The sequence below is a fragment of the Carlito syrichta genome, unplaced genomic scaffold, assembly GCF_000164805.1.
Source record: "Carlito syrichta isolate Samal-C Ts95f unplaced genomic scaffold, Tarsius_syrichta-2.0.1 Scaffold288970, whole genome shotgun sequence".
NCBI classification, from domain to species: Eukaryota; Metazoa; Chordata; class Mammalia; order Primates; family Tarsiidae; genus Carlito; species Carlito syrichta.
This window is the reverse complement of record NW_007233066.1, coordinates 25,816-53,487: the sequence shown is the minus strand read 5'-3', so window position 1 is coordinate 53,487 and position 27,672 is coordinate 25,816. Positions and strand designations below refer to the sequence as shown.

The 27,672-nt window shown below is 35.7% G+C and overlaps 1 protein-coding gene across 1 annotated transcript in view; it reads right to left on the bottom strand.

Annotated features, from left to right (window-relative positions):
- Positions 1-27,672, bottom strand: part of CADM2 (cell adhesion molecule 2) — a gene marked incomplete at its 5' end in the record, with an annotated part of 131,117 nt that overhangs the window by 79,757 nt on the left and 23,688 nt on the right. The window contains one exon of the mRNA XM_008054035.1: positions 9,907-10,085. Within this exon, the coding sequence (XP_008052226.1) occupies positions 9,907-10,085 (179 nt within the window). The remainder of the gene's footprint in view (positions 1-9,906; positions 10,086-27,672) is intronic.

The following is a 27,672-nucleotide window of genomic DNA, read 5'->3' as shown; positions in this document are numbered from 1 at the left end:
GAAGTGTCTTTTTGGTAAAAGGTATTCACCTTTCCTTACCTTATAAATCACAGGGCATCTCTAACCTCCTTACTGCGACAGTAAGAGGGAAGTTGACTGTATTTGCTTCTGCCTGTGCCAGGAAGGACATGTATGTGCCTCCATTATGCTCAGCTGCATGTAGGAGCCTATTTGGATTATAGCATAAAAGTGACCAACAGCACCGAGGCTCTTCCTTCAAGGATATCCACCAGGTAGGCAAGGTCTCCACTCCCCAGCACGTGTCTCCTCCAGAGTCATAGAGTAATCTCATCTGCTTCATAAAAAGGAACCCTTTAAAAAATTACGTCTGAATAAGTCCCTTTTCATCCCCCTGATAGCTTCCACTGGTTTCTCATACTAAATGGAATCCTCATACAATAATAATAAAAAAAGCTGTTCTTAAAAAATGAAAAGTCCTGCAATTTTAAACTGTAGGCGGTAACCGACGGTTCTATGTAATTACAAGAAAAGTTTATGAATATAATCAATGTGTTATTTGAAAAAAATGTATGCATTTTTTCTTTTGTGATACTTTTTTTTTTGCATTCCGAACTGACAAAAGTAAAATGAAATTTAAAGTAGAAAAAGTGCCTTTGAAGTGGATGATATAAGATCATCTACTGAAATACTCCACCTACTGCAATACTGTGCTCTCTCATGTCTACTCTTTCCTAAGAAAAAGAACTTTACTGAGAAGTAAATCAGATTATTTGGTCAAATAAGTTCTGTAAGGATGTAAGTTTCCGATGAGAGAATATAACTGTCTTCCATTAAAAGAAAAACTTAAATCAAATATCGATATACACAAGAAGAAGTATGATGCAGTAGAAAAACAACACTTGAAAAATCTGGATATTTGGATTATTTAGGCTCTGGGCTAACATAGCTGAGAGACACCTTACATATCATCTTATCTCTCCATGTCTGTGCTTCCGCCTCTAAAAAGATGAAGAGTTTGGACGGGGTGATTTACGTAAATCCTTTTGGATCAGGTTTTTAACCAGTGATGTATCACAGTTACTCTTCTAAAAGCAAAACACCTTCACTCAAAAAACGAATAAATGCAAAAATGTTTGTGTAGGACTTCAGGAGATGCAGCATTCCAAAAGGTGTAGGTTCAGATTGAAAATGCAATGGAGTCAACTCACACATTCTGAGTTATTCTGTTTTAAACCTTCTGTTCTAAACCTTCTGTTCTAAACCATATAATTCTCAAGTTCAAGATAATCTCAGCTGGGTTAGGTGGCTCAGCCTGTAATCCTGCGCTTTTGGGAGGCTGAGGTGAGTGGATTGCCTGAGCCTGCAGGTTTGAGACCCGTCTGGGCAACTTGGCGAGACCTCATCTCTACAATAAATCAAAAAATTAGCCGAGCGAGGTAGCACATGCCTGGAGTTCCAGCTACTTGGAAGGCTGAGGCAGGAGGATCGCCGGAGCTCAGCAGGTCGAGGCTGCAGTGGCCGGGAGTGGCCACTGCACTCCAGTCTGGGCGACAGAGTGAGACTCCAACTCAAAAAAAAAAAAGAAAGGTAATCTCGTGTGTACTTGGGAAAAAAACTACTTTTGGTATGAAGGTGGTGAAGAATGTTAATGTCAGTGAATGTTTTAGGATACAAATATTACTCTTCCTATCAAGCTTAGGATTTAAGCCTCTTTTAGGCTTTCTTGCTTCATCTTATTTTTTTCCAGTGTTCATTGTTTTTTCTGATGAGTCGCTTAACTCACACGAGGTTATATTTTTTGTGTCACTTTATAGATTTCTCACCATGTAACTTACTAGAAATATGTCCCATGTTTATTTTGATTCTGCTTCTTATTTAATGTGTAAGTTCTATCAAAGAGTGACAGTGGCTTCCAGAATCCTGAACCAATATCCTTGAGAGTTAACTTTGCTACCTTTTTTAATGGGAGTGGACCAAAAAACAGTATCTTTGAGTATTCTCATTTAATCTGAGATCTGAAAGACATCAGCCTTCCAAAGATCAGCATTTCTGGCAGCATTCCTTGGGCTCCCTGGACAAGCATTTCAGGCAAAGACAAAGTTTCTAAAAAGAGAATGAACTTGACATCTTAGAGGACTTGAAAGGGGACCAGGGAGACAGAAGTGAGGGTGTGGAGAATGGTAAGAGAGGTCACAGATGGGGGTAGCAGCCATATTATGCAGGGTTTGGTGAATGAGGATAATGAGGGGTTGGGTTTTATACGAAGTGTGACAAAATACGTTTGCATAAATGTAAGCAGGGGAAAGACATGAAGGGACAGGCATTTGAAAAAGTGTATGTACTGCAGCTCTGTGGAAAATGGATTGAAGGGGTGTGAGTGTGGTAGCAGGGCACCCAATAGACAACATTTCTACAGTCTACACCGGAGAGAATGTTGTAGCAATGTGGTCATATTGGGGACGTGGTTTGGGGGCCGTGTTGACAGTACGTGGTGATGAATTGGAAAGAAGGGTATAGAGACTCAAAGACAATTCTTGGATACTTGAACAAGTACATATGTTGTTGTAATGTAACTACGTGGTAAGAAGCAACAAGGCAGGTTTTATGCAAAATCCATATCTTCCACTTAGGCATGCCATTGTTTCTGAAACCTAATGCCAAAATTTTCTCCTATGAGCGCCTGCATATTGCTTGAAATCCTTAACAAATGAGCCAGTTAAACACATATACTTGGGTAGAAGAGCTCTGTGCATTTTTGCCAACTGCAGCCTAGCCTTATTTTCATATAAACAGATCTAGAAGACCTAAGTGCCACAAATTCTAGCCTTCTGTTCACCTTACTATCTGCTGCAACTGAGAGAAAAGATTATATGTACAAACAGGGCAGGGAAAGATTTTTTAAATGATGAAATTGTTTAGTGTCCAACCTTCGGGCAGGAATGAGAGTTTTTCTGTCTGTGTTTTAGTTAGTGGGCCATCGAAGCACACAGAAACATTGAACTTCAGAATATTATCTCTCAGCAGAATGTTTCCTCCGAAAGCTGAAACCTTAATTTATCCATCTTAAAACAAAGATATGTAACCAAGATTAACGCCGTGCTGAGTGTGCTTGCACACACATACTTTTTAAAATGTGTTACAATGCAAACGGCACTCCTGTCCCCACGATTTGACGCCGGTCCCTTTCTCTCTGCAGAGTTCACCAGCATATTCATCCAGTCAGAGGTACGTCTTTCCTACAGGCATCAGAGCATTCCCTGCTTATTCATGTCCAAAAATGACGTGTTTGATCTCAGCGATTAAAGAAGGTACTGTTTTAAGACTCGTCCAACTAGTTACTGCCTGGAAATTCTCAACCAGAGATGAGAGCAGCGACCACAGGGCTCTTCCATTAGCGCACTGTTTGTGGCACCATATGGATGTCTGTTCTAGCCTTTTCTTCCTACACGGCGTATTTTCCATCTACGCTTCTAAGAAAGCTGCTCTAAAGGAAAAATGCTCATTATGAGTATATAGAATTCATTTACCAACTGGTAGGTCTGTTTCCATGGAGGGAACAGATTTGAGCGGAATCCCTTTTTCATGTTTGCTAGGCTGTGCATCTGTCCATGATCCAGGCTTCTTTCTCTTCCTCCCACCCACCCATATGAGAGGGCTCCCAACCAAGACTCACTCTCTTAGTTTCATCATGTCCTGCATATAGCACCTTGCCTAGCAGTGCAACTAAGCAAAAAAAAAAAAACATCATGCAGCTTCTAAACCTTTTTATTGTGGGATAGTTTAATAGTATTTGCACGTCACAGAGGCTGGCAAGCTTCTAAGCTAGTCACAAACTTACTATGAAACACATTTTTCATCTTATTGTGCCGAAAGTTCTCATTCACTTTCAAATCATTTATAGTCATGACCTGAATACATGGAAGACATAGCTCAGTAAGACTAGGATGGATGCATTATGATTTTTTTTTTTTGCTTCGTTATATGGTTAAGAGAAGTTTAAAAACCCAAATTTAATGTATGGTTTTATGATATCCCTAATCACAATTATTACTGCTCTCACCCAAACGTGTATTATTTTGTCAAATTTAGGGTTAAGTTCTCACAACCTTGAAGTAACTGAAGTCATATTTTGCACATCTGCTCCATATTTGAAAAATATGTTAGATATTTGTTAAAGTGAGTAAAAGGGTATCATCCATGACTCAGTTTTCCTCTCTCCCATGTGGACAGGTCAACAGAAGTGGAGACTCAGCATCCAGGATAGACACGGAACCTGCATTTACCCAGTCTCTGAGAGGTCCATATCTAAATGAACCCTGGTGCTTGGAAGCTCGGCTTGATGCAGTAGTCTGTAATATCTGTATATACGACTTTCTGTCTCTGAGCACTTTTTGACATTTATTATTAAGAATAAAAGCAGAGCAAAATGAAAATAGCAATCTTATTGATTCTTAAACGCTGGAAAAGCACATTTAATAGCTTAATAACTTTCACTAGACCAAAACACACAGCCATTCCTAGCAGTCATATTCTCACACTACTAACATTTTAAAAATCCAAAACACTCTTTTTATAATGAATCCTACCAAGTAACAATGAAATGTGATTGATCCTAGTCTAGATACATGTCATTCCCTGAAGTCAATTATCCTGAGAACATAAGAAAAAAGCAATATCCCATTTTTCATCCATATTTATTTCAATAGACACATGAACCAATAAACAAAACAAACCTTAATTGTCAATTGATATTTTAGAGATACAGGATTTATCAGCAACTTTGATAAACTGATTGGCAGTACAGAAATATAAGCAAATTTGAGATCTATTTCACTGTATACTATCATACACTAATTATGGAGAATTCCACTTGTCTTAGATAGTTGTAAAGGTGAAATTTGCTAGAAGAGCAAAATAAATCCACCTTTAAAAAAGTAAATATATGAAAAGGTGCACAGTGGGAAATTTCATTCAAAATAAGAATAATGAAGTGATGAATTGTTATAAAAGCTTTTTCATATAAGGAGAAAAATAATGAAGTCAGTGAGTAAGAGCAGCGGTAGAAGAATGTTAACCCTCACATAAGTGTTAGTACAGCAACAGGAAGAGTCAATTTGAAAAGGGAAGGGAACTATTGTAAAAAACTTTCTTGCATACTGCATCTCAACTCTGTTAGGATGGCAAGAAAACCTGGAATTTCCATTGACACTCGAATCTGGCTCCCTCTTCCTCTGGTCTATAATCTGAACCTGCTGTTGAGATTGTATAACTCCCGGTAGAAGGAGAAATGAGTTACTCTTTTTTTTTCTCCCCCTACTTGGATTACTGTGTTTCTTTCCAACACCTGGGAAGGGCTTCCACAACGGACATAGTACTAGAGTTCTACCTTGAACTCCGTCCATTTTCCATTTGTATTTTGGAGAGTGGCTAATATTTTCTCTAGTATGAGTTTAAAGGGAGGTAAAAAAGACCCTGCCAAAGTTAAGAAGGAAGAAATTTAGGATTTGGGGGGAGATGTGGTAATTTGTGTTACTCATTATCCATAGATTTCTTTTTCTTTTCTTTTTTGAGTTAGAGTCTCACTGTCACCCAGACTGGAGTGCAGTGGCCACTCCCGGCCACCGCAGCCTTGACCTGCTGGGCTCCGGCGATCCTTCCACCTCAGACTTCCAAGTAGCTGGAACTACAGACGTGCGCTACCACGCCCGGCTAATTTTTGATTTATTGTAGAGATGAGGTCTCGCCAAGTTGCCCAGGCGAGTCTCAAACCCGCAGGCTCAGGCAATCCACTCACTTCAGCCTCCCAAAGTGCTGGGATTACAGGCTGAGCCACCGAGCCCGGCTCATAGATTTCTTTCTCCAAATTTTCAGGTGCTAAACTTTTCTGACACTCAAAAAAGTATATTTTTAATCAGTTGAAGACAAATAAAAATAAATTGCTTTCCAACCACAAAATGAGAGTAGCCTAAGGTCATTGATTCTTTCCTGAAGCCATTTCTTGTATGATAACTAGGTATCTGCCATGCTCTTGACAGTGGATGGATGTATTTCTGGATAGTTTAAGCTTGGAGAGAAGATGTTGCATAAGAGAAACAAAAGTGATTATAACTTTTTTTCCTGATTTGTATATTATTAGTTTCTATATTGCTGATTTTTTAAAGATAATTTTATCTCTTAATTAGCAAGAATTTAGTTATTGGGTTTTTTTGTTTTGTTTTGTTTTTTTAACATGGTCTTTCTCTGTTTCCCCAGCTGGAGTGTAATAGCACAAGCATGGCTTACTGTAGCCTCAAACTCCTGAGCTCAAATGGTCCTTCCTTCTTAGCCTACCAAGTAACTGGGACTACAGACACATCATCATCATCATCATTATTATTATTATTATTATTATTATTATTATTTACTTTTTGGAGAGATGGGGTCTTGCTATGATGCCCAGGCTAGCCTTAAACTGGGTTCAAACAATCCTCCTTTCTCGCCTCTCAAGGCGTAAGCCACTGTGTCCAGCTTAGAATTTTCTTTTTCTTCAACAGACTTAGCCCAAATTATGCTCTGGGTACCATTCAGGAAAGATCATGGGCAAAATCTTGCATGCAACTCATGAGTAAGACTCTTGCCAGACCACTGGGACTGGATTGTTGTGGTGTCATCAGGTTATTAGTAATATTATTAAATAGTAACAGTCTAATTTGCTGTAACTGGTACCCTGCTGGGTAATTCCATCTATGATTTATGTCACTTATTGATAAATAATGCAGGAGTGCTGAGTTACTATTTTTAAAAATTCCAAACCCTTGGAACTATACTTTCACAGACTGTGAACATCTCCAACACCGTGTGACCATCTCCCTAGAGCTCCTTTTCTATTTTTGTATCCTAATTATTTGAATACTTATCTTCCATATTAAAGCATTATCTTTTTGTGTCCTATTCACCTTTGCTCAAATAGTGCCCTTGCACCCAGTAGATAAGTATTAGATATCCATTTACTGAACGAATACATGTTTCTCCTGTTCTGAATTCTCCAAATGGTAAGGACAGCCATGGATCAAAATACTTCAAAGCCATTAGATCCACAGATCTATTTAGAAAATCAATCTTTCTAGATAAATAAATGGCATGATAACAATGATAACAAGTGAGACACTGCAACATTTTTATAAAGAAGCAATAAGTAAGAAACGACTGTGCTCACAGGAAATAACTAACATAACTATGGTTACTAATTCAACAGATTGTTTTTTTCCATCACGTAGCTTGTTAGTCTCCTAACGGAACCTCTACGGTGAAAAGGCTTCATAAATATAATGTTTTATCTTATAGGTATTAGTGCACTGACTTTTGTTAGGCCTTTCATGGAGGCTCAATTTTAGGCTGGCGGTTCTAAACTACCATCTGTAATCCTAATGCTGAAATGTTCAAAAATGTAAGTAAGAGGGAGGTGGGGGACACCTGCAGTGTCCATAGCACAGAATGTCAGCACTTTTAACAATTAGATGCGATGATATTTAAATAACACACTTCCATCGACACCAATAAAATCTCTCCATTAGGACAGCATCTAGATAGTAGGTGATTCCACAGGAAAGTGCTCAGACCTCCATCGAGCTAACAATCAATAGAATCTAGGTAACTGGGGTAGGTGTGAAAGATGCGGGTCTCAGCTCATGAAAAGCCCTTCCGTGCTAGAGTTATATTAAATTATCACAGCTAATGTAAAATCAACCTTGGTGTAAAAGATAAAAGGGTAGAGTTCTCACAAATGATCACTTATCACTCCATCCCGAAACGCACACAGCATTCATTATAGATCGAAATGCCACTCAAATTTCATCATTTACGAGGGTTTTGAAACAGCCGAACCATTAACAGAAGAGGGTAGCTTTTTATATTTATACATCCAGTGACTAATGAAACATCATACCCAGTGTGCAAAGGGGAAAAAAAAAAGTTTTATTTTGTAATGCACCCAATTGGAGCCCTTTTTAAACACAATGTAATGTGGTTTCACTGTTTCATTGAGCCTCTCATTACTTATGTCAATAATCCTAGGTAAATATACTGTTGAACTTCACAGCATTTATCTAGCAGCATGAATAGCATTAATCTAATCTATGGGGTGCTTTTGATGGATTGGAGTTCAAAAAGCAAAGGCAAAAATGACTTCTTACAAAGTGCTTAGAGAAGTATTTATTAGAAATATGTCAACTGCCAACTAGCTAAAGGTAGGTTGGCTACTTAGGAAACCACGCTGTTTCTGCCACTTCTTTTCTAATTCTGTATATTTTTGTGTCATATTGCTTTCGACACAATGTGACATGCTACACAACATACCCCCAGGTTCTCAGAAACTGTTAGACCAGAGAAGCACTTAGAGAATTTAGGGTGGATCAGACAGACGATACTTTCCTTACATGACTACATGACCTAAACATCTAGGCAGTATGAACTGAAATCTACTCTTAGACTCTGCTCTAAGGATCTAACTTTATCTTCTTAATATACCCAGTGGTTGTTACATTATCTCTGGCAGTAAAGTTGGGAGGGTTTGTCTGCAGGGGTTTGCCACATTGAAATCTAATGTATCACTCTAATTTGATTAGGCTAAACTGTCACAAAGTTGAATTTTGTGCAATGCATGAGGTGCTAGACATTAAACTCTTAGCTCTACTGTTTTCAAGATGTTTTCTATGGACAGTCTAGTCACTGAGAGCTTTTATTTGTCTTATAGCAAAGTGGTTAGAGATTTTATACACGAAGCAATTTGAAAAAAGGAAAACTGTGCGTTGACATATTATTTTTTTCTCCAATTTTGGCCTACATCATAACAAAATAATATCTGGGAAAAATAACACTCATTGGGTTATTTTTTCCCCCCACTAAAACGAAATCTGTCAACAAAGAAATAGACTTGGTCCTTAAAATCTTTTTTTGAAAACGTATAGAACTACCCTTGTTTCTTAAAGTATTCTATAATTAGACTCACATGAAAGATATCAAACAAACCTACTCTTCCATGATTCCCAAGATCCACTTGATTTATTACAACATCATGTTATATACAACACTCATTTAGTATACTGTAATAGTATGTAGAATATAACACTAGTTTTTAAAAAAGGTTTTTTTGGTAAAGTATGATGATAATCTTGTATTCTCTAATGCTATTTTTCTCTTGGAGATTCACAATGCACCTTGACATATAAAATAAACTCTGAGAAGAACGGCAGTGAAGAATTTTATTTGTTACAGTATTTGTCAATCTCATAAGAGATCATCTCCATCTAACAGTATGTTAAAGCTACTTTGTAAACAACCTATTGCGCCTTTTGGAGGTCGGGAAAAAAATAGGTTCCATTCATTCTTAAGTATTGGTACTTGTTTCTGCATTTTTGTTATAGTTACTGAAATTGTGAGATAAGTGCAGTCAAGAAAAACCTATCTGTAGAAATGTAAAAAAGTATCGCTCCATAAGAAATTAATGCAGTTATTAATATTGTACCCCTCTATTTTGGCTGCATTTCAATGAAAAACTATCATTCTTTATAAAACAAATTACAACAGCTATAAAATATATACGACAACGCAATAAAAACTAGCTTAAGGGAAATATTTTCATGATTCTGGGTTATAAATAAAAGCATTTATTTGTAAACTGTAAAGACAATCATTAATATAATTTATCAGTCACCACCAACATTTAAGAAATATATTTATAGAAAGGAAAAGCTTTTCACAAACATATTCTTTATTTTTAGTGTAACTTGTAATTTTACTTTATTAGTCTGACAGGAACCATTGTATTTTGAATCTTGGAGATACAAGTCCTTCTGAGAGAAAAAGAATTGTTTAATTTTGTTGATTGTCCTAAAGATGTTGATAAATTTAAAGAGTTTTTCAGGTTATCCATCCCTTCACATATAATGTTTTCAGAAAGGTACTCACCATGTACAATGAGAACATACTCTGCGCTGCTTTGGCCAATGGTGTTAGTCGCTTCACATCGGTATGTGCCGTTATCCGTTTTGTTCAGGAAAAGAATGTTTAGTTCTCTACCACTCACTACCATTCGGTCAGGATCTGGTAATTCTCCACCATCCTTTGTCCACAAAACAGGTTCTGGCCTGTTGGATTCAAACATGCATGTAGATAGGAAAAATAAGAAATGTTACATATCTGTGAATGAAGTAAATTAAGTAATTTATAAAATTTCATACCTATTGTGTGCATAACCATGTGCTAACTTCCATAAGATACCAAAAGAACCATCATGGACTCACTCAAAAAAGTCATATAGCAAATATAATTTACTTCAATTTAATTAAGCAGATATGTATTAAGGAACTAATTTGTTAAGTCACTGTAGCAGTCATGCTGGACCCTTGTCAAAGTCCTGTGGTCTGTCTGATTCTCCTTAATCGATCAGGCCTCATCACACTGGAGGACTGCCCTTCGGTCACTGGAGTGAGTCTTCCCCAGAAGTTTCTAACATTATAGTTTTGCACTTGGGACTACCCCTATAGTTCAGCTTTGCCTGAGACCATCTGAAGCTTCTCCCTTTTATCTCTCTTGCTTTTCTTACTTTGTAAAGGTTTTTTCCTGAGGGTTTTCCTTTAATAAATTTCTAGCAAAAAATCCTCGTCTCAAAATTTTCTTTTAGGAAAGAAAGGATAAATGAACCATAGGTTCTCCTCTTCAAAGATTTTAGTCTTTTATACTTATTAATGATAAAAATGATTGTTGATAACTAGATCAGGGAAGTACTCAAAAACTTGTCTTATTCCATATTTGATGCTTCATTGACTATCTCCTGCTTTCTGACATAATATTTTCCTAGACTTTTTATGTCCAATGCTTCTAAGTTGAGCATGACTTCATAGTTATTTTCTCAAAAGCTTTGATTATTTGTTGAATTTGATAGAAATACTGAATGTATGGTCTTTCATTTGTGAACACAATGAGAACATAGGTTTTAATAAGTGATGTCTATGGTTATGACATTCTTTCTAAGAGGAAGAATGTGTATTATTCTGAAAAATTTTGTAAAAGACTTACAAGTTGTGAAAATAATAAATATTGGAAAAAATGTCAAGGCAAGCAGATTACCACTGTGATGGAGAAATTGTTCATCAAGTGTTTAAATAATAAAAATACTTAGAGAGTATGATACTATAATAAGAATTGTCTCTGACCCCAGGTCCTGACATAGTGCTTCTGAAACCTTTGTAGATAGGGTCAGTAGGAGAATCTCTTGTTCTAATATTTGATCTTTGACTCCAGTTTCTTTCTTTTTTTTTTTAAGACTGGAAAATTTAGTTTATTTAGAAAGGAAATGAGAGAGAGAAAGAAGAGAGAGGAGATAAAGAGAGAGAGAGCCCCGCCTCCCCGAGGTAGGGAAGGGGGCCAAAGCTAAGAAATATGGCAGCAGTAGCTCAGAGAGTCACATGGACACACCAGAGTTTAGCAAAGCAATGGCCAACTCCAGTTTCTGACATAGAGCTTACAGTCATATGTTACTTAACTATGGGGATACGTTCTAAGAAAAGTGTTAGGCAGTTTTGTCATGCTGCTAACATCATGGCTTGTATTTACACAAACCTAAATGGTGTAGCTTACTACACTCTCTTAGATTATATGGAACAGCCTGTCGTTCCTAGGATACAAATCTGATTAATGTGTTACCATACTGAGAATACTGTAAGCAATTGTAACACAATAGTATTTGTGTATCAAAGCACAGAAAGGGTAAAATAAAAATATGGTATCATAATGGGATCACCATCCTATGTGTGGTCCATTACTGACCAAAACGTTGGTATTTGGTGAATGACTGGAATTTCCTGATTGACAGAAGTATTTGACACAGAGCTTCCAAACCTCTTGACATTTCCTGGGTGATAGGAGCATCTTTTGCTCTAATGAGATGTGCTCCTATGAGATTTTCTAACGGGAAGGTCTTGATGATCTTCTGGACAACCAGTATGTTGGAAATTTCAGTCTCACTTTCCAAACTCTGCAGAGATGAGAGGACTGAAGACTGAGTTGATCATTAGCGGTCATTGCTGTAACCGATCATGCCTACCTAATAAAGCCTGCATAACACCCAAAAGACAGGGCTCAGAGAGCATCTACATTGCTGAAAACGTGGAGGTTCCCGGAGGAAGGCAAACCAGGAGAGGGCAGAGGCTTCACTCCTCTTCCCACATGCCTTTCTCTAGCCATCTCTTCGTCCATCTGCATACTTGTGTCTCCCTGAGTTCTGTGGGTCATCCTAGAAAACTAACAAACCCCAAGGAGGGAATCATGGGAGCCCTGGTTTGCAGCCAGTGGGTCAAACGTTGGGGTGACAACCTACTGCCTGTGAGTAGCATCTGCGGTGGAAGTACTTTGTGGGACCGAGGCCTCAACCATCTCCAGGGAGATAGTGTCAGCACGGAGTTGACTTATAGGGCACTCAGCTGCTGTCTTGTGGAGGACCGATTTTCAGTGGGAAAAAATCCCACATACATTTCGGTGACCAGAGATGAAGTATCATGGTCAGAGTGTGAGTAGACAGTAGTAAGCAATTTGGTTCTTCCTATGTCTTCAGAAAGAGAATGCAAAGGGGGCAGGGCAATGTTATCAGACTGTACCTATGACAGGACATTTCTGGAAAAGCACCAGATGACAAGAAACCATATGAAGAAACTAGGTATACAAAAAAATTGGAAGAATATAATAACTTACATCAGCCAATTGTATAGATGATTCACCCTTTTAGTATCTTTGATAAAAGCTAAACCATTAATACTTCTCAATTTGCTTCCTATATCCTATATCTCCTAACTTCTATTTGAATTTGCTAATTCTTATTTTAAAGCCACCTAGATAATCTTGTGTCATTTACATCCTTAACATACTATGAGACAGAAGGCAATAAAAGGTAAAATAAAACCCTGACTTGTAGCATAAATGAAATAGTCGAAATTTTGTCCTTTCTACATAGTTATGTAAGGCAAATTTTAAAATAACAGTCATATTAAGGATAATTTTTTGAATTTTAGAACATTCATACTTAACTCAAAGGAAGTATTTTAGGATAAGAATACATTTTCCTGATGTATCAGCCGGAATTTTAAAGCACACACAGATATAATTATATGCATGTATCTACACATTTCCACACACTCAAAATTATACCCCAAAATATTAACTGTCATCATTTGTCTCTAGTTGGGTTTGTAAGCTTTTAGTCACATCTTAAAGCATATGTCTTTGTAAGTAGGTAATTAACTACAGATATGTATGTTTAAGCGATTTATATAGAAATTATAATTAAAATTCTTGATAAATTATTCAAGTTGCCAGTCTGTATTTTAAAACATTATAAAAAACAAAAAGCATTTCTTCTAGGAAATTTTTTAGACACCTGCAAAGTTAGTTAACAGGAGGACGTAGTGGCATAAGTTTCTGCTGACACTGAACTGAATCCTTCCAGGAATCCTGATTCTACTCTGTGTGGCAAATCTTCAAGGTGGCAAAAGTTAGCACCACAAGATGCAATTTTAATGAAACGAAGGGTAGAGTTTATGCATAGATTAAAAATGGCCTAGGCATATTCCCAATTAGTATTTAAAATGTTCAAGCTTCTTAATATCACCATAAAAATATTAAGTGGTTTAGCAAGGCTTGATCCAATTTGTGTTTCATCTTAATAAAGAAGTCCCTAGGCTTTCTCTAATTAGAACCCAGAAATGACTAAGTTTCTTACTGAAAATGAATAATAACAATCTTCCCTGCTGTTCAGGCATCCAAAAAGATCATTTTAAAAGTGATCCCAGTTTATAGTTTTTATGTGATACAGCTGAGTAAGAGTAGGAGCTAGATACCAGAAGGAACAGGACACCGAAAACAGCATCAGATGTGGGATGGTAACACTGTACCAATCCACAGTGAGATCATTAGTACTGTCAATACAGAAAGTTCCCCCTTTAGCAGCCCAAATAATTATAAAGCTGGAAATTCTCTGTATGAGATGAATTTTGATTTCATTTCTACCTGTCAAATCTATAGGACTAAATATGTTGTATTTTTCCATTCACCTAAGGACATCTTTGCAAAAGGTTCTTCCTAAAACAACAGAAAAACAAAAGAAAGTGAAAAGAGAATCCAATATGCTTATGCATTTATTTTCAGATATCGTAAGGTGTTGGTGAAGTTGCTTTTAATCTTAACAGATGTTTTACAAAATTAGCTCGGCTTTTTTGTTTTGTACATATCTAATAAAAGATTCTCCATATGTTTTTCAACTCTTTATTTATAAACTACTGTCCAAAGGAACTGTCACCAGACTCTCAGATCACCAGTTTATTTAATATATTGAGCCAGATACAAACCTGACCACTAATTTTCAGTGAAACTCTAGTTTGTGTTTGGAGCATTTACTGTATGCCATTATACCATAGTAACAGTTTACCTAACCCTCTCCCTGTCTATGAGATCATTCACTCCCTAGGGATGGATGAAAATGGAAGCTTCCTTAGCCTTCATGGCTCACATCCTTCTTTAGGGCTCATGTTTGGGAAGAAGATGAAAGAACTTGAAAGTTTAGTTATGGAAAAGTAAGTCCCATAATATAGACCTCCTAAGGAAATCACTCTCATGGTATTCTTGCGGAGAAGTACATTGTCCAAAACCTGGAACGCTCTCCAATCTCTCCCTTTTGCCAAATAGAGATATCTCCTCTGGGCTCTACACTGTCTTTTCCTTCATAAGCACAGTATATGTTGGGCTCTATCATCAAAATTAATCTTATGAAAACTAAGGCCAGGTACATTGGCTCACACCTGTAATACCACCACTTTGGGAGGCCAAGGTGGGAGGATGCTTGAGCCTAGGAGTTTGAGACCAGCCTGGACAACCAAGCAAGACATAATCTTTACAGTAGATTAAGAAGTTAGCTGGGTATGTTGGTGGATGCCTGTAGTCCCATCTACTCTGGAGGCTAAGGTGGGAGGATTGCCTGAGCCATGGAGGTTGGGGCTGGGGTGAGCTGTGATGATGACACTGCCCTGCATCCTAGGTGACAGAGTGAGTCCCTGATTTGGAAAAACAAAGTTAAACTTACATTTCCTAAAGGAAAGAAAAACAAAGTCATTACAATAGCATTCAAGAAAACATCTTGCTATGTCTTCAAAGGAAAAGAGAGGAATTTGCAAATATTTGTATCTTCCATTTCCTTTAAGACAGAGCAGCTTCATACTACAGTTAGTTTTTTGCCTTCTGTACCATGTGACCACATGAAGATGCCTACTGACTTTATTTCAGTTTAGAAATGTCACAGGTGGGCAGTAAATATGATTGAAATTTTAATACCAGGGAGAGTTTTAAAAAACCTAATCCCTCTCTATTTCCTGTGATATTTTCACTGGAAAGTGAAAGAAGGTGGGTGGTATGAATCACATAAATATCTTGATCCTTTTTCTGCTTTAAGCAAAGACTTTTAAATCATGAAATTATCCTGAAAAGTCTATGCATAAAACTCTCAGTGTCTATGTTATCATATTTTTAGAGGAATGAAGGGACAGAAATTAAATGTAAATTAATTGACAAATCGGTTTGAAATTAGTTCAAGTAGAAAATTGTAAGCATATTGAGTTCAAGAGAGAAGGATTCTGAGGTCAGTCTAGCCGAGGCATTAGAGACAGAGAGTGCGTACTCAAGTCAAAGCCCAAATATTGCTAAATAATGGAAGAAAAAAAAAAAAAAAGGAGAAAGATTAGAAGCTGGTTGGCTTGATCCTTTATTAAAATTTAAGATATCAATATAAAGCAAACTCAATGTTGTGAAACTATTCAATGTAGAATTTTTAATGACTTTTTTCAGGTGCTAAGAATGTAGCTTCTAAATAGCAAGAAATACAAAATAATTATTTGTAGGACTAGTTATTGTATTGATCAATTCACATTTTAAAAATATGCAAAGGGTTTTTTGTTATTGAGAATCAAATGAGATGTTTCTGAGCATAGTTTATGGATTACATTCTACATAATCAAAGGTACATTAATTATAAAAATATTGTGCTAGGCCCTTAGAGTATATCAAGTTGTGTTTTTTTCCCCCAAATTTCATTGTAGTGTAACTTAATTGTAATGAAATTTGTTTTCCTTTTATTCTTGATATTGATTTCCTACTTTTAAAGGGAGCAATTCTTAAAACATCAAATAAATTTTAGTATCAGCCGACATAACTCTGAATGCTTTACTTATTGTGATGATGGCTCATTTTAAAACATAATCAATGAGACATTTATGTGTCTAACAGTCTTTATAGATGTATGTCAAGGGAACACAGAACTTCAGAAACATTTACAGTAATCTTCAATGAGACTCAATAGAAAGTATTCTGTTCTTACATCTATATCTTAAGACAGATCAATGAATTTTCTTTTTCATTAGTTAAAATATGCCTACATGGTCTTGATTAGGTACTTGATAAATTTAGGCAATTATCAAGAAGTTATTTATAAACAAATCTGTTCAAGTTTTTAAACCAAGGTTTATGAGGAGCATAAGGAAATTAAAAAATATATTGTCTGTGATATTATATTTTAGCAGTTTATATAAGATATATGTCATCAACCATAAATACTTGGCAAGACATAGTAAGTGGTATAAATGAGTTATAAAACATTGTGGTGATTCATCACCTATATTAGGGGGATCATAACAAGTTTTATGAAAGATGTAACTCTTGATTAATGTCTTTGGTAGGATTTTGGCTAGTAGAAATGGAATACATCCATTCAATAGGAGTCAGAGTTCTGGGTAGGCTGCTTGACCCTTCAGAGTCCATAGTGTTGAAGAGAATAATTTGAATATGGTGATTGCCAGGATGAAAAAAATAAGATTAATGAGTAAAACTGTCATTGGCTAAAAACAACAAATTCAGAAAAGGTAAAGTTAAAAGCACTTAATATGGTTGAGAGTAATAGAAGCCAAAGTTAAGATGTAAGTTGTCTATGAGAAACAGGGCCAAACAGGCATGTACGTATCTTAGTCCAAGACAAAGTCAATAGGATAAAAAGCTAAACATGAATAAGTATTATTTTATATTAGACCAGAAGATTGATGGTGCTATTAATAAGGAAAGAGGGAATAAAATGCAATGGGGATTATTCTGCTCATAAAGAGAAGCTGAATAAAAGCAAATTAATAGGAAAGTCTGGGGTACAGATATGGGGAAAATGTATACATTTGAAGTAAGTAAGAAACGGTCTTCATTGCCATGCTAAAGACTCTAAACTTTCTTTAAAAATAAAAATTATGGGCTGGGCACGGTAACTTGAGCCTGGAATCCCAGCACTTTGGGAGGCTGAAGTGAGGGAATTGCCTGAGCCCACAGGTTCGAGAACAGCCTGGACAACTTGGCAAGACCTCAACTCTACAATCAATTTTTTAAAAAATTAGCTGGGTATGGTAGTGCACACACGTAGTTCCGGCTACTTGGAAGGTTGAGGCCGAAGGATCACCTGAACCCAGCAGGTTGACGCTGGGGTGGTCGTGATCATATCACTGCACTTCAGCCTGGGCGATGGAGTGAGACTCCAACTCAGAAAACAAATAAATAAAAATAAAAAATAAAATTATGTTTTATGGCTTTGTAGAAGTGGCCATTTCTTATCAGTTTTCTTTTAACAATATGAAAGTGAAATATCTGGGAAAAAATCCAATAAAGAGACCATATATATACAGTTCTTAAGACAGATATCATAGTGCTACATAAAATTGGAGTAGTAATAATGATAATAATAATAAAGCATATAACAGATAATAAAAGAGCCTTGGGAAAGTAAATACAATTTTTTTTGAAGCCAGAAAATGTATGGTGCTAAGAAAGAGAGAGGAAGCTCTCTTGACTGTGTCTGGTCTGTATAATAGCAAAGATCTTAGTCCTAAGAAGAAAAATAGCAATGTAAAACAAACCACCTGAGAAGGAAGAAGAGGAGGAGGAGGAGAAAGGAAGAGGAAGAGGAAGAAGGAGATGGAGAAGAAGATGGAGGGATTGAGACATAGCAGAAAGGAAAATTTATGATATCAATTTTGGACAAGCTGAATTCAAGTGTTAGAAAAAAAGCAAGGCATGCATCTCAATCCAGCAATAAGGGCCCGAGAAATCAGAAATAAGGGAAGGGGGCAGAACTGGTATTTTTTTACAGTGAGATTAGAGTCAAGCATGTGCCCATGCTCAAGAAAGAAAACAGAAGAGCAGATTACTGAACCTCTTAGAACCTATCTTAGAAAATAAGAAAAGGAAGACAATATAGTCCAAGAATTCTTAAAAAAAAAAATTAAAGGAGAATGATGTTATGGGAACAAGAAACAATTTCTCTCAAAATCCACTGTCCTAAAGGTTTACCTTGATGACCCATCCAACACCTTGACTTCTCAGTTCCCTGATAACCCATGTTCAATAATTATTTTGTTATCACCACCTCAGCCATGATCACACATTAGCCATTGTCATCATTGTTACTTCGTGATCTTAAAAGTCTCATTTTTTTTCTAGTTCCAATCTCCATCTTTTCAGCTCACTATTCTCTTCTACGTCACCAAAACCTCCAATCCTACTGAGGGATCTATGATTTCCCTTTATTATTGAATTATTCCCTCCCTTGTTTTCTTTTTTTCACCAGTCCTGTCTCCATTTATTATTTTTATATGGCTAATTTCCAGCTCTGATGAGCCCAATATTTTCATCTTCTCTTTGCATTTAGCAGATCAAAGAAAGCAAGCTTAAAAAAAAGATGAGGACAGCATAACTGATGTTTGCTTTATTAAATCCGGCTCTTGAAGGTATCATGCAAGTATTTCACTTGAAGAGCAATGATCAGAGTAATTTTTAAAGCCAAAGTAAATTTTATTATTGTTTCTTAGGTTATTTCATGTCTTTTTTTTTGTTGTTAGTTTTGTTTTTTACTTTTTTTGCTTTTCTAATCTGTGGAAATATGTATCATGCATTATCATAAATTTTATTAAGAATGTATTGGATCTACACACTGATAATGCTCATAACTCTTGGGTAGAGTATTTAAAAGAGTTTTGTTGTTGTTGCAAAATCTGTATCTTGATATAGTTAGTACCATCATTGGTTAAGATGGCTCTGTTCTGATATTTCAAATATTTAGTACTGAAACAATGATGTATATGAGGAGATAAAAAGAAAGGAGAGACTGGAAGAAATCACCCAGAGAGAGAAAATCATTACACAACTTCTCTTTTAAATATATATCTTCCACTGTGGTCCTTGTTGCAGTTACTTGCATTAATTAATTTAAAAAGTATGTCTTTGTGTATTTGCATGCGTGTGTGGGAGAAAGAATGAGATGGTTTCTCAGCTTTTATTCTCATTGGTCTCCACTTTCCTTTGCTTTAACAGCTTCTGGATGTGTTCTTCAGTTTCTTGTTTTATCCTCATAATTAATCATGTGATAGTCTTTGCTCAGCATTGATATGGCATTTCTCATATCTGCACAACTGTTTTTATGAAAAGCAATGGACTTTTCTTCTTTTATTTGTAGTTTGAGTACCAAAGAGTCTTGTTGAAACCGCAACAGCAGCAGTCTGTACTCCAACATAACCATCAGTGCTTCTGTCTGGTAGGGTCAAAGATATCTTAATGTAGTAATAAATGAAGTCAGTTTGAAGTGGAAAACTCAAGCCTACTTATTCTCTTAAACTGCAAATTTAAACTCTAATTCCAAGTTTATCTATTCGTGTAAATTCCTAAAATCAATTATTACACTAGTATAATGTCAAGTAGGAGGAGTCTCATTACAATGAAAGGATAGATTTGCAGGGAACAATAACATCAATATTAACCTCACCATCAGATTTTAAACCATGATAACAAGTAAGAAGTAGACTTCATCTACCCTGATTAATTTCAGCATATGCTACTTGATTCTGATTTTTTAAGGTACTTCTTGCCTTCGTTTAGAAGCCTGTGGTTGAAACAGGAAATAACCTGTGTAAGAAAAAGGTAAGTGCTCTTTAGAAGACTTGAAGATAATGGTATTTTTTAGAGTGGCTGTAAAATCCTGGGCCACTTTGCAATGGTAAATGATGATCATTTTAACAGTTTTGAAAACAAAGCAGTTGTGCTACAAACCGTATAATTCCAGCCAATGTATAGAGTGCTAAATCAAAGACTGTCCCTAGAAAAGATAAGACAGCCATGATCCTGAAGGACTGACATATTTTTGTGTTAAAGGAAAAATATTCAAGATTGTGACAATTGCTTAAACTAATCTCTCAAGGACTTTCTGTTGAAGTAAAACAATTACCCATGCCTAATCTAAGCTTAATATTTCTTTTCTTTAGTAAACATAGAACATTAATTCCTGGTTGAAAGATAAAAAAATCTTGAGTAGGCGTTCATTTTCTCATTCTAGCAAAAAGTTTCTGTGTGTACGTACATTAAGCTTAACATCTCTATAATAAATTTTACAACGATCATTCTTGAGATAATATTTTTCCAACTTATTTGAAACATGTTAGCTTCTGAAATTTTCTTTGGATAAGAAATAAATTTTGGCCGGGCTTGGTGGCTCAGCCTGTAATCCCACGCTTTGGGAGGCTGAGGTGAGTGAATTGCCTGAGCCTGCAGGTTCGAGATCCGCCTGGGCAACTTGGCGAGACCTCATCTCTACAATAAATCAAAAAAATCAGCCGGGTTACTTGTAAGGCTGAGGCGGAAGGATCTCTGGAGCCCAGCAGCTCGAGGCTGCGGTGACCAGGAGTGGCCACTGCACTCCAGTCTGGGCGACAGAGTGAGACTCTAACTCAAAAAAAAAAAAAAGAAAAAAGAAATAGATTTTGAAACATTTTCATGTTTTCTTAAAGAAATTATGAATGCAAACTTCTCAGAATCTGCCATTTGATCAACCTGAGTACATTATAAGAATAATTTGTTACTATATAAATTAGATCTACAAGCATTCTAATCCATCAGAAGCCTGAAAGCCATTCAGTTCAAGGACATGGTACAATGATGGGGCCCTATTTTCTATTTAAGAGTGACTTTACAACCCATTACTTCCACTCCCATAAAATAGTACTCATTAACCTTATAAGATCATAAGTAGTGTAAGTAGTATAATACTTATGTTAAACACTGTGTCACCATTATAGAACTGCTTCTGCTCTGTGATTTGTTTCATTTCTAATACTAAAACCAATGATCTTGGGAAAGTAAAAGTCAAATGCACAGCGTTTATCTGGTAGCTGGAGAAGGAATTGCTCTAAGTAAAGGCTGAAGACAATTGAAATTTAAAACAATTTTGAAGACATATTTTTTATCATTTGGATGAAATCCTTCTTAAAGGATCGAATTTTTCTTCATTATTAAACAGAGCATTCTTAGTGGCACTCAGTGTTGTTTTCTGGCTCCAAGATCTCTTCAGTTTGAACACACATTTTTATAGTGTTGTTTTATAGGCTCTGAAATGATTAAGGTTTAACATGTGTTTTCCTAATTTTTTCCAGGACCCAGCTTTATCATAACTGGCATGTTTAATGCAACAATTTTCAGACCTTTGAAGATGTGACCTGCAATGAGAAAAAATATTTGACAATCTCAAACCATACAAAAAAAAAAAAAAAATACACAAGAACTAAAGCTTGTTCTTTCTAATGTTTTGTGATATTGTCTTTAGTTTTTTTCTTGACTTTCTTTTTCTCTTCTATTATTTTCTATTTTATTTTTGGCTTTTAAAAATGTTCATATAAATTGATTATATGACTTATTAATGAGCATTATTAATTATTAACAACCTGGTATTTGACAAATACCACATTTGTGACCAACAGTGAGAGCGCTGTATCCTACAGATGCTCTTGTCCCTATGCTGCAATGTTGTCCTATGCTCATCCTTGGTCTGGAATGGTCACGTGACTGTCATCATCCTGCACTTGTAGGCTTGTTGCATTAAACATGTCACTCACACTATAGGTGTCTTTCTATTCTCCTGTATTTAAAAAGATTTATTGTTCCCTCTTTTTTCCCTTTTCTTTCAAGAATTACGGATATTTCTGGCACTCTGAATTTGCACAAGTTGGGCTTTAAAGTCCTCATCAATCACTGAGAGATTCTTCCTATTCAGATTGGGGCCTTTTGTAAATGTTTATGTTTTCTCTGATGTGGGACATTGTTTGCCGTTTAAATTTTTATTTTTAACAAAGAAGATTAGAGGTTTTTGTATGTTTGAGGTTATACCTGGATTGAAGTTATGCACCACAAATTGTTTTAAAAAATGTATAATGCAAGAAAATTGCTTTTAGATATTCTAAAATAAATGGTTTTCTAGTAAATAAATTTTTTTCAAGTTGTACCATTAATTACAATTATAGCATATCTCTACAGTGATTTTGAATTAATTTTATTTCCTCCATATATTTATGCAGAAGCAAGTCAAAATATTAAAACAGTTTGGAAAAAATTGCAAAAATAATAAATCTTCGATAAGATGGCATTTATTGAGTAATGAACTAACTTTTTTAAAAAGATAATTCTAGGATTTCTTTTTTTTTTTAAAGATCGAGTGATTTTTTTTCCCGCAATCCTCACAATTACTGTGTTCATGACTTTGTCATACAAATGACATATATACGATGTTAATAAATCTTAGATACAGACTAAAATGCATAAATAAAGTCTCATTACTAATATATTTTTAAAACTACAGACTTTTAAGTCAATGAGCCAAAAAGTGCACACCCTGAAAATCTGGCCAATGGCTATGACAGCATCATTCCACAACGGTGTCTTAAATACATCGAGACACTTTTTGTGTAGGGTTTCCCACTGAACATTTACATAATCCCTCAAAATAATTGGCTTTTTGTTGCAAGAAAACTGCTTACCTGGAAATGTTCAAGAAGTACATTTCCTCTGCGGATCTATAATCATGGTTGTGCAAGCTCTTAAGGGACTTCCATAAGACATTGGAACATTTAATTGAAAATGATTGAGTGCCCAGCATACAACAGATGCCCATGCCCAGCCTGAATAGCAGCAGTGGAGATTACTGAGAGTCAGCTTCTTGTTTCAAAAACAAAACCAAATATATTCGGTCTCATTTCCAAGATAACCACTTGTGTGTTTCCAGAGAGTCAATGTGTGATTAAATTTTGAAGCCATAAAATGGAAGCCAAAGACCATATGGCCCTCAGAAAATAAACTCACATGGAAAACAGAGCAAATGGGTATGTTTTTAATTATAAAAATTTAGAACTAATTTCCCAACATTGTACCTCCAAAAACATTCTGGAGGCAATGTACTATATTGCCTTTAATGCTAATGAATTAATTGAGACAATGTTGCATTTCTCTGCAGATCAGAACAAAAAGCAATTTAAAAAACAATCTAACACTCCAGTCTGGCAACAGAGTAAGACTCCAACTAAAAAAAAAAAAAAAAAAAGAAAACAAAAACAAACAAACAAAAAATAATCTAAATGCTCTACAACCTTTACTATCCAAAGACCACTGGTATAGGAATATCTTCATGATAGAAGACAATCATTATGTTTATCTTGACAATTATCAAACATAGTATTTAATAAGAAAGGCTTACTCTTGAAGAGAAACTTCTTTTAACTTCCTGAATTTTTTTCCTTTCCCCTTTATGTCTTTCCATTGTCCTGCGTTAAATTGGCATTAGATATGCAGTGATATTGTCCTGTGGTTGTAACCTGCAGTCTTAATCTTTTAAAAGTTATATAAAATTAAGAATGCAATATAATCTTTTTAACAAACAAACATATTTAGCAAGTGAATAATTGTTTATCTAATAACAAAGCCTAGGCAGAAACTATTAGATATACTTAGGCCTGTTTAGAAACTCTTTAAATACTATTTAGATAAGCTAATACATGTTTGAGCTACATAACTGGTATTTATTACAACTATTTGATTGAAATACAGGCTTTGCAAGTAGTTTATAAGGACTCTCCAATTCTCGCCAACTTTACCGAGTTATTATGAAAAATCAACATGCTAGGAGGACTGAAATCACTGGGTAAAAAAAGAAAATAAGGCCATCAGTATTGTTAACATAAAAGAAAAGCTTGTTTGTAACCCAAGTTCTAGAATTTATCAGCTGTGAGACTGAGAAAGGTCATATAACTTCTGTACAATTTATTTTTCCAATCTAAAAAAATGCAAATAGTTATAATACTCTTTGTAAACCTTTTACAACATGGTAGTTGTGTGGTTTTTAAAAGACAATGAAGCATGTATTCCTTTTGTTGTTCAAACATGCTCTTGAGAATCACAGGCAATTGTCCTGGAATGTGTTTATTCTACCTGGAATCTTGAATTCCATTGCTTGGGAATATATTCAAGATGACATTTCAGTTCCCGGAGTTGGTAAAGTAGCCCAACATCAGCATATGCATTAAATATGTAATCAAGACTTCTGAATCTGAAGTCAGTTGAGATACACTGTGTGTAATTCCTGGACCACATAATTTTGTATCATCCTCATGGCCACTAATGATTATAAAATGACTTGAAGGCAGATATTTAATAAATATTGGCATTATGACTTAAAATAATTTTTTGCTAGGTTTTATATTCTTAATGAACACTTGGAGAAGTGGGCCCTGAGCAAACTATGGAGTTTCCTGTCATAGCGATGGGTCAGGGTAAGCTCATTGAGTGTAACAAATGCAACACACAGGTATGGAATGTCAGTAGCAGGGAAGCCTGTGTGTGGGTGCGAACAGGGGTATGGAACTCTCTGTAGTTTCTGTTCAATTTTGCTGTGAACCTAAAACTGCTTTAAGAAATAAAGTGTATCAAAAAAATAATAAGAAAGAAGAAGAAGAAAAGAAAGAAATATGTGGTGTGACTAAGTGACTCGCTCAAAGCTATTCAGGCCACAGATATTCACGGATTGATCATTCAAGTCCAGGTCTTCATTTTCTTTTCACTGTCCCACAAAACTTCCTGTGCCCCAGAACATGACAGCTTAGCATCCCATCTGAACAAAAACATAGATCTTGATGATTAATTAGATGCATTTCCATTAATAGGAGAGGGGTGAATAATGTGTAAGAACACTAGGTCACATCATGTGAAATTGCTATTATTATAGATCAATATTTTATTTCAAAATTTACATTTCATCCTATTTTGGTAAACAGCATTTCACTCTGGATGATAACTTGTTTTCTTTAATTCCTGATTGGTTTGTCTATTATTCTGACTGTAACTGAAATGTATAACAATTAGCAGAGAATCCGGGATTTATAAAAAGGTACACGTTAGACTGAGAAAACTGACTTGCTATGAAACTTTCTTGCCTTAATTTTTGTCTTAAAAAAAATCTCTATTATGCGAATAGAAAAAAAATACATTTATTTGTGCATATCAGATTTCTTCAATTCTTGATCATTTCCAGAATGGATGCGTAATTGTTCCTCTAAAACACCTCACTAGTTGCTACATGGTATGTGATCTGTCTTCCTAAAGATTAAAATCTTTCTTCTTGTACAGAATAGTGATGTTATGTGCTGTGCAATTATGCATACTAGATTTATGCCAAGAACAAAAGAAAAATTGTAGTTACCAGGAAGTGAAATAGTCAGTACAGCATAAACATTGTACTGCATACACAGAAAAATTTATCAATGCCTATAATTATTTTCTTTATAGAATGGTTGCCAAATACACATGTATTTTACCAAAAATGTCTCATTGTTTTTTGAAGTAAATTTACAAAATATTAAACACTTGATTAAAATGAACGATAACTCATTGGTTTCAGCATGTAGAGGGCAACCCCACACCACTTAAGGTCATGACTTTAATGTAATGGAAAGGTTTTGTGTTTTGTGTGTGTGTGTGTGTGTGTTTTCTTTTTTCCTTCACTCTTATAAATGGCGAATGCTTCCGCCTGAAAGCTGTCTGGGAATGCAGCCAAAGAAAGAAGAGGGCTGCAAAAACTCTGGGGACTTGAAAGAAAAGTGGTTGGCATGAGCTTGGTCCTCACTTTAAACTAAAATTAAAACAATAGACAGACATGTACAGTAATCTCTCTTTTAAGGAAAGAATAGAATGTTTCTATAGTAATGTCAAGTGGAACAATTTGGTCCTGGCCCAAGTTATGCAGCTGTTCCACAGGAAAATGGCAAAAGGCATCAGTCCAAAGCAGGCAAATAAGGCATGATTGTTCATAAACAGTCACTGGGGCTCTCACATTTAGAACAAGGAAAACAATATTAGCATACAGGAGGGCAGATTAAGAACAGAGTCCCGGGGCAGCTGGAGCTGTGTGGTAAGGTTGCGATTCACGCCAAAGATCGTGGTTTTGTCTACTAGCGACATGCCTAATTACTATGAATGATTGTTTTTTCATATATATATATTTGAAAATCAAAAGATTTTTGGTCATGGATTAAATACATTATTTAAGTCAGCTATAAGAAATAAATAAATCACATAGCTATTTTTATAGAATCAGGTGCAATCATTGTAGAGTGATGGAGCAGAACTTTGACAGTGATACCAGAGGATAACTGGCAATTCTAACCTGCTCATGGGGCCTATCTCATAGTTCATTTGCACATCCACTCTTTTGATCCTATCTTAAATCACAGAAGTCTCCCTCTTGTGTTCTTTTAAGGATTAGTGTGCTTTATTTTAAAACTTTTACTTGAAATAATTCTTTTTTCTCATCCCTCTTCCACTTTTCATGATTCATGCTTTGAAATGAACGGGCTTTCTATTCGTGTTCATCTTCTCCCACCTACAAACTCTCTGATTAGTCCATTTCAATTTGCCTTGTGTTCTTTTTGCTCTGATGAGAATTTTCTTTATGATCAACAGGGGTTCCTTCTGGGAATATCCAGTGATTTCTTTCCAGACTTCCTTTGTTTTCTGTCCTATAGGCCTCATCTCACACTGTTGGAGATAGTTAGTAAATTACAGAGTTAGAAGTTAGACTGTCTTTAAAGAGGTCGATTTATTAAGAAGACAGAAAAGCTCCCACAGTGGGAGAGGACCCGATGGGGTTGCCCAGAATGATCCCTTTTAAATCCTCATAGGACATATGAGTTAATTCCGAATAGATACTGTATTAATTACACATTTTAAAAAATACAGCTATGAACTCATGCTAGAAACAATCAGTCTGATGGAAATTTGACAAGTTTCCAGAAAGAGTATAAATATAGAAGAAAGCCTGAAAAAGGATGATGGCAACAGTAAAACATATCATTAAACTAGCCAGTTCTTCCCCCAAAAGAATCCAGTTCAACTTCAGTGGTGAAAATTATTTTCAGGCCCATCCTAGTTTCTCACAATAATTTCAGATAGTGTAAGTGGCAATTTACATTCAGTAACGGAAGTAGCAACAAATGCTTCAAAGAGTATAAGCTTTGGGCAGTACTGAACTGAATTCAAATTTGAATTCACTCATTTTAAATACGGATGAAAAAGGGAAACCCAGTTAACACTTTTGGGCCTTAGTTTTTTCTTCTGTAAAATAGAGAACTCTTCTTGTTTCCTTGGTCTATTTCCAAAGCAATATCGGTCAGGGTCCCTCTGAGAAAGGTAACATTTTGTATGTCCTAAACTTCCTGAACTTTGTATTCTTAAAACAAATAGAAGCCGGGCTCGGTGACTCAGCCTGTCATCCCGCGCCTTTGGGAGGCTGAGGTGAGTGGA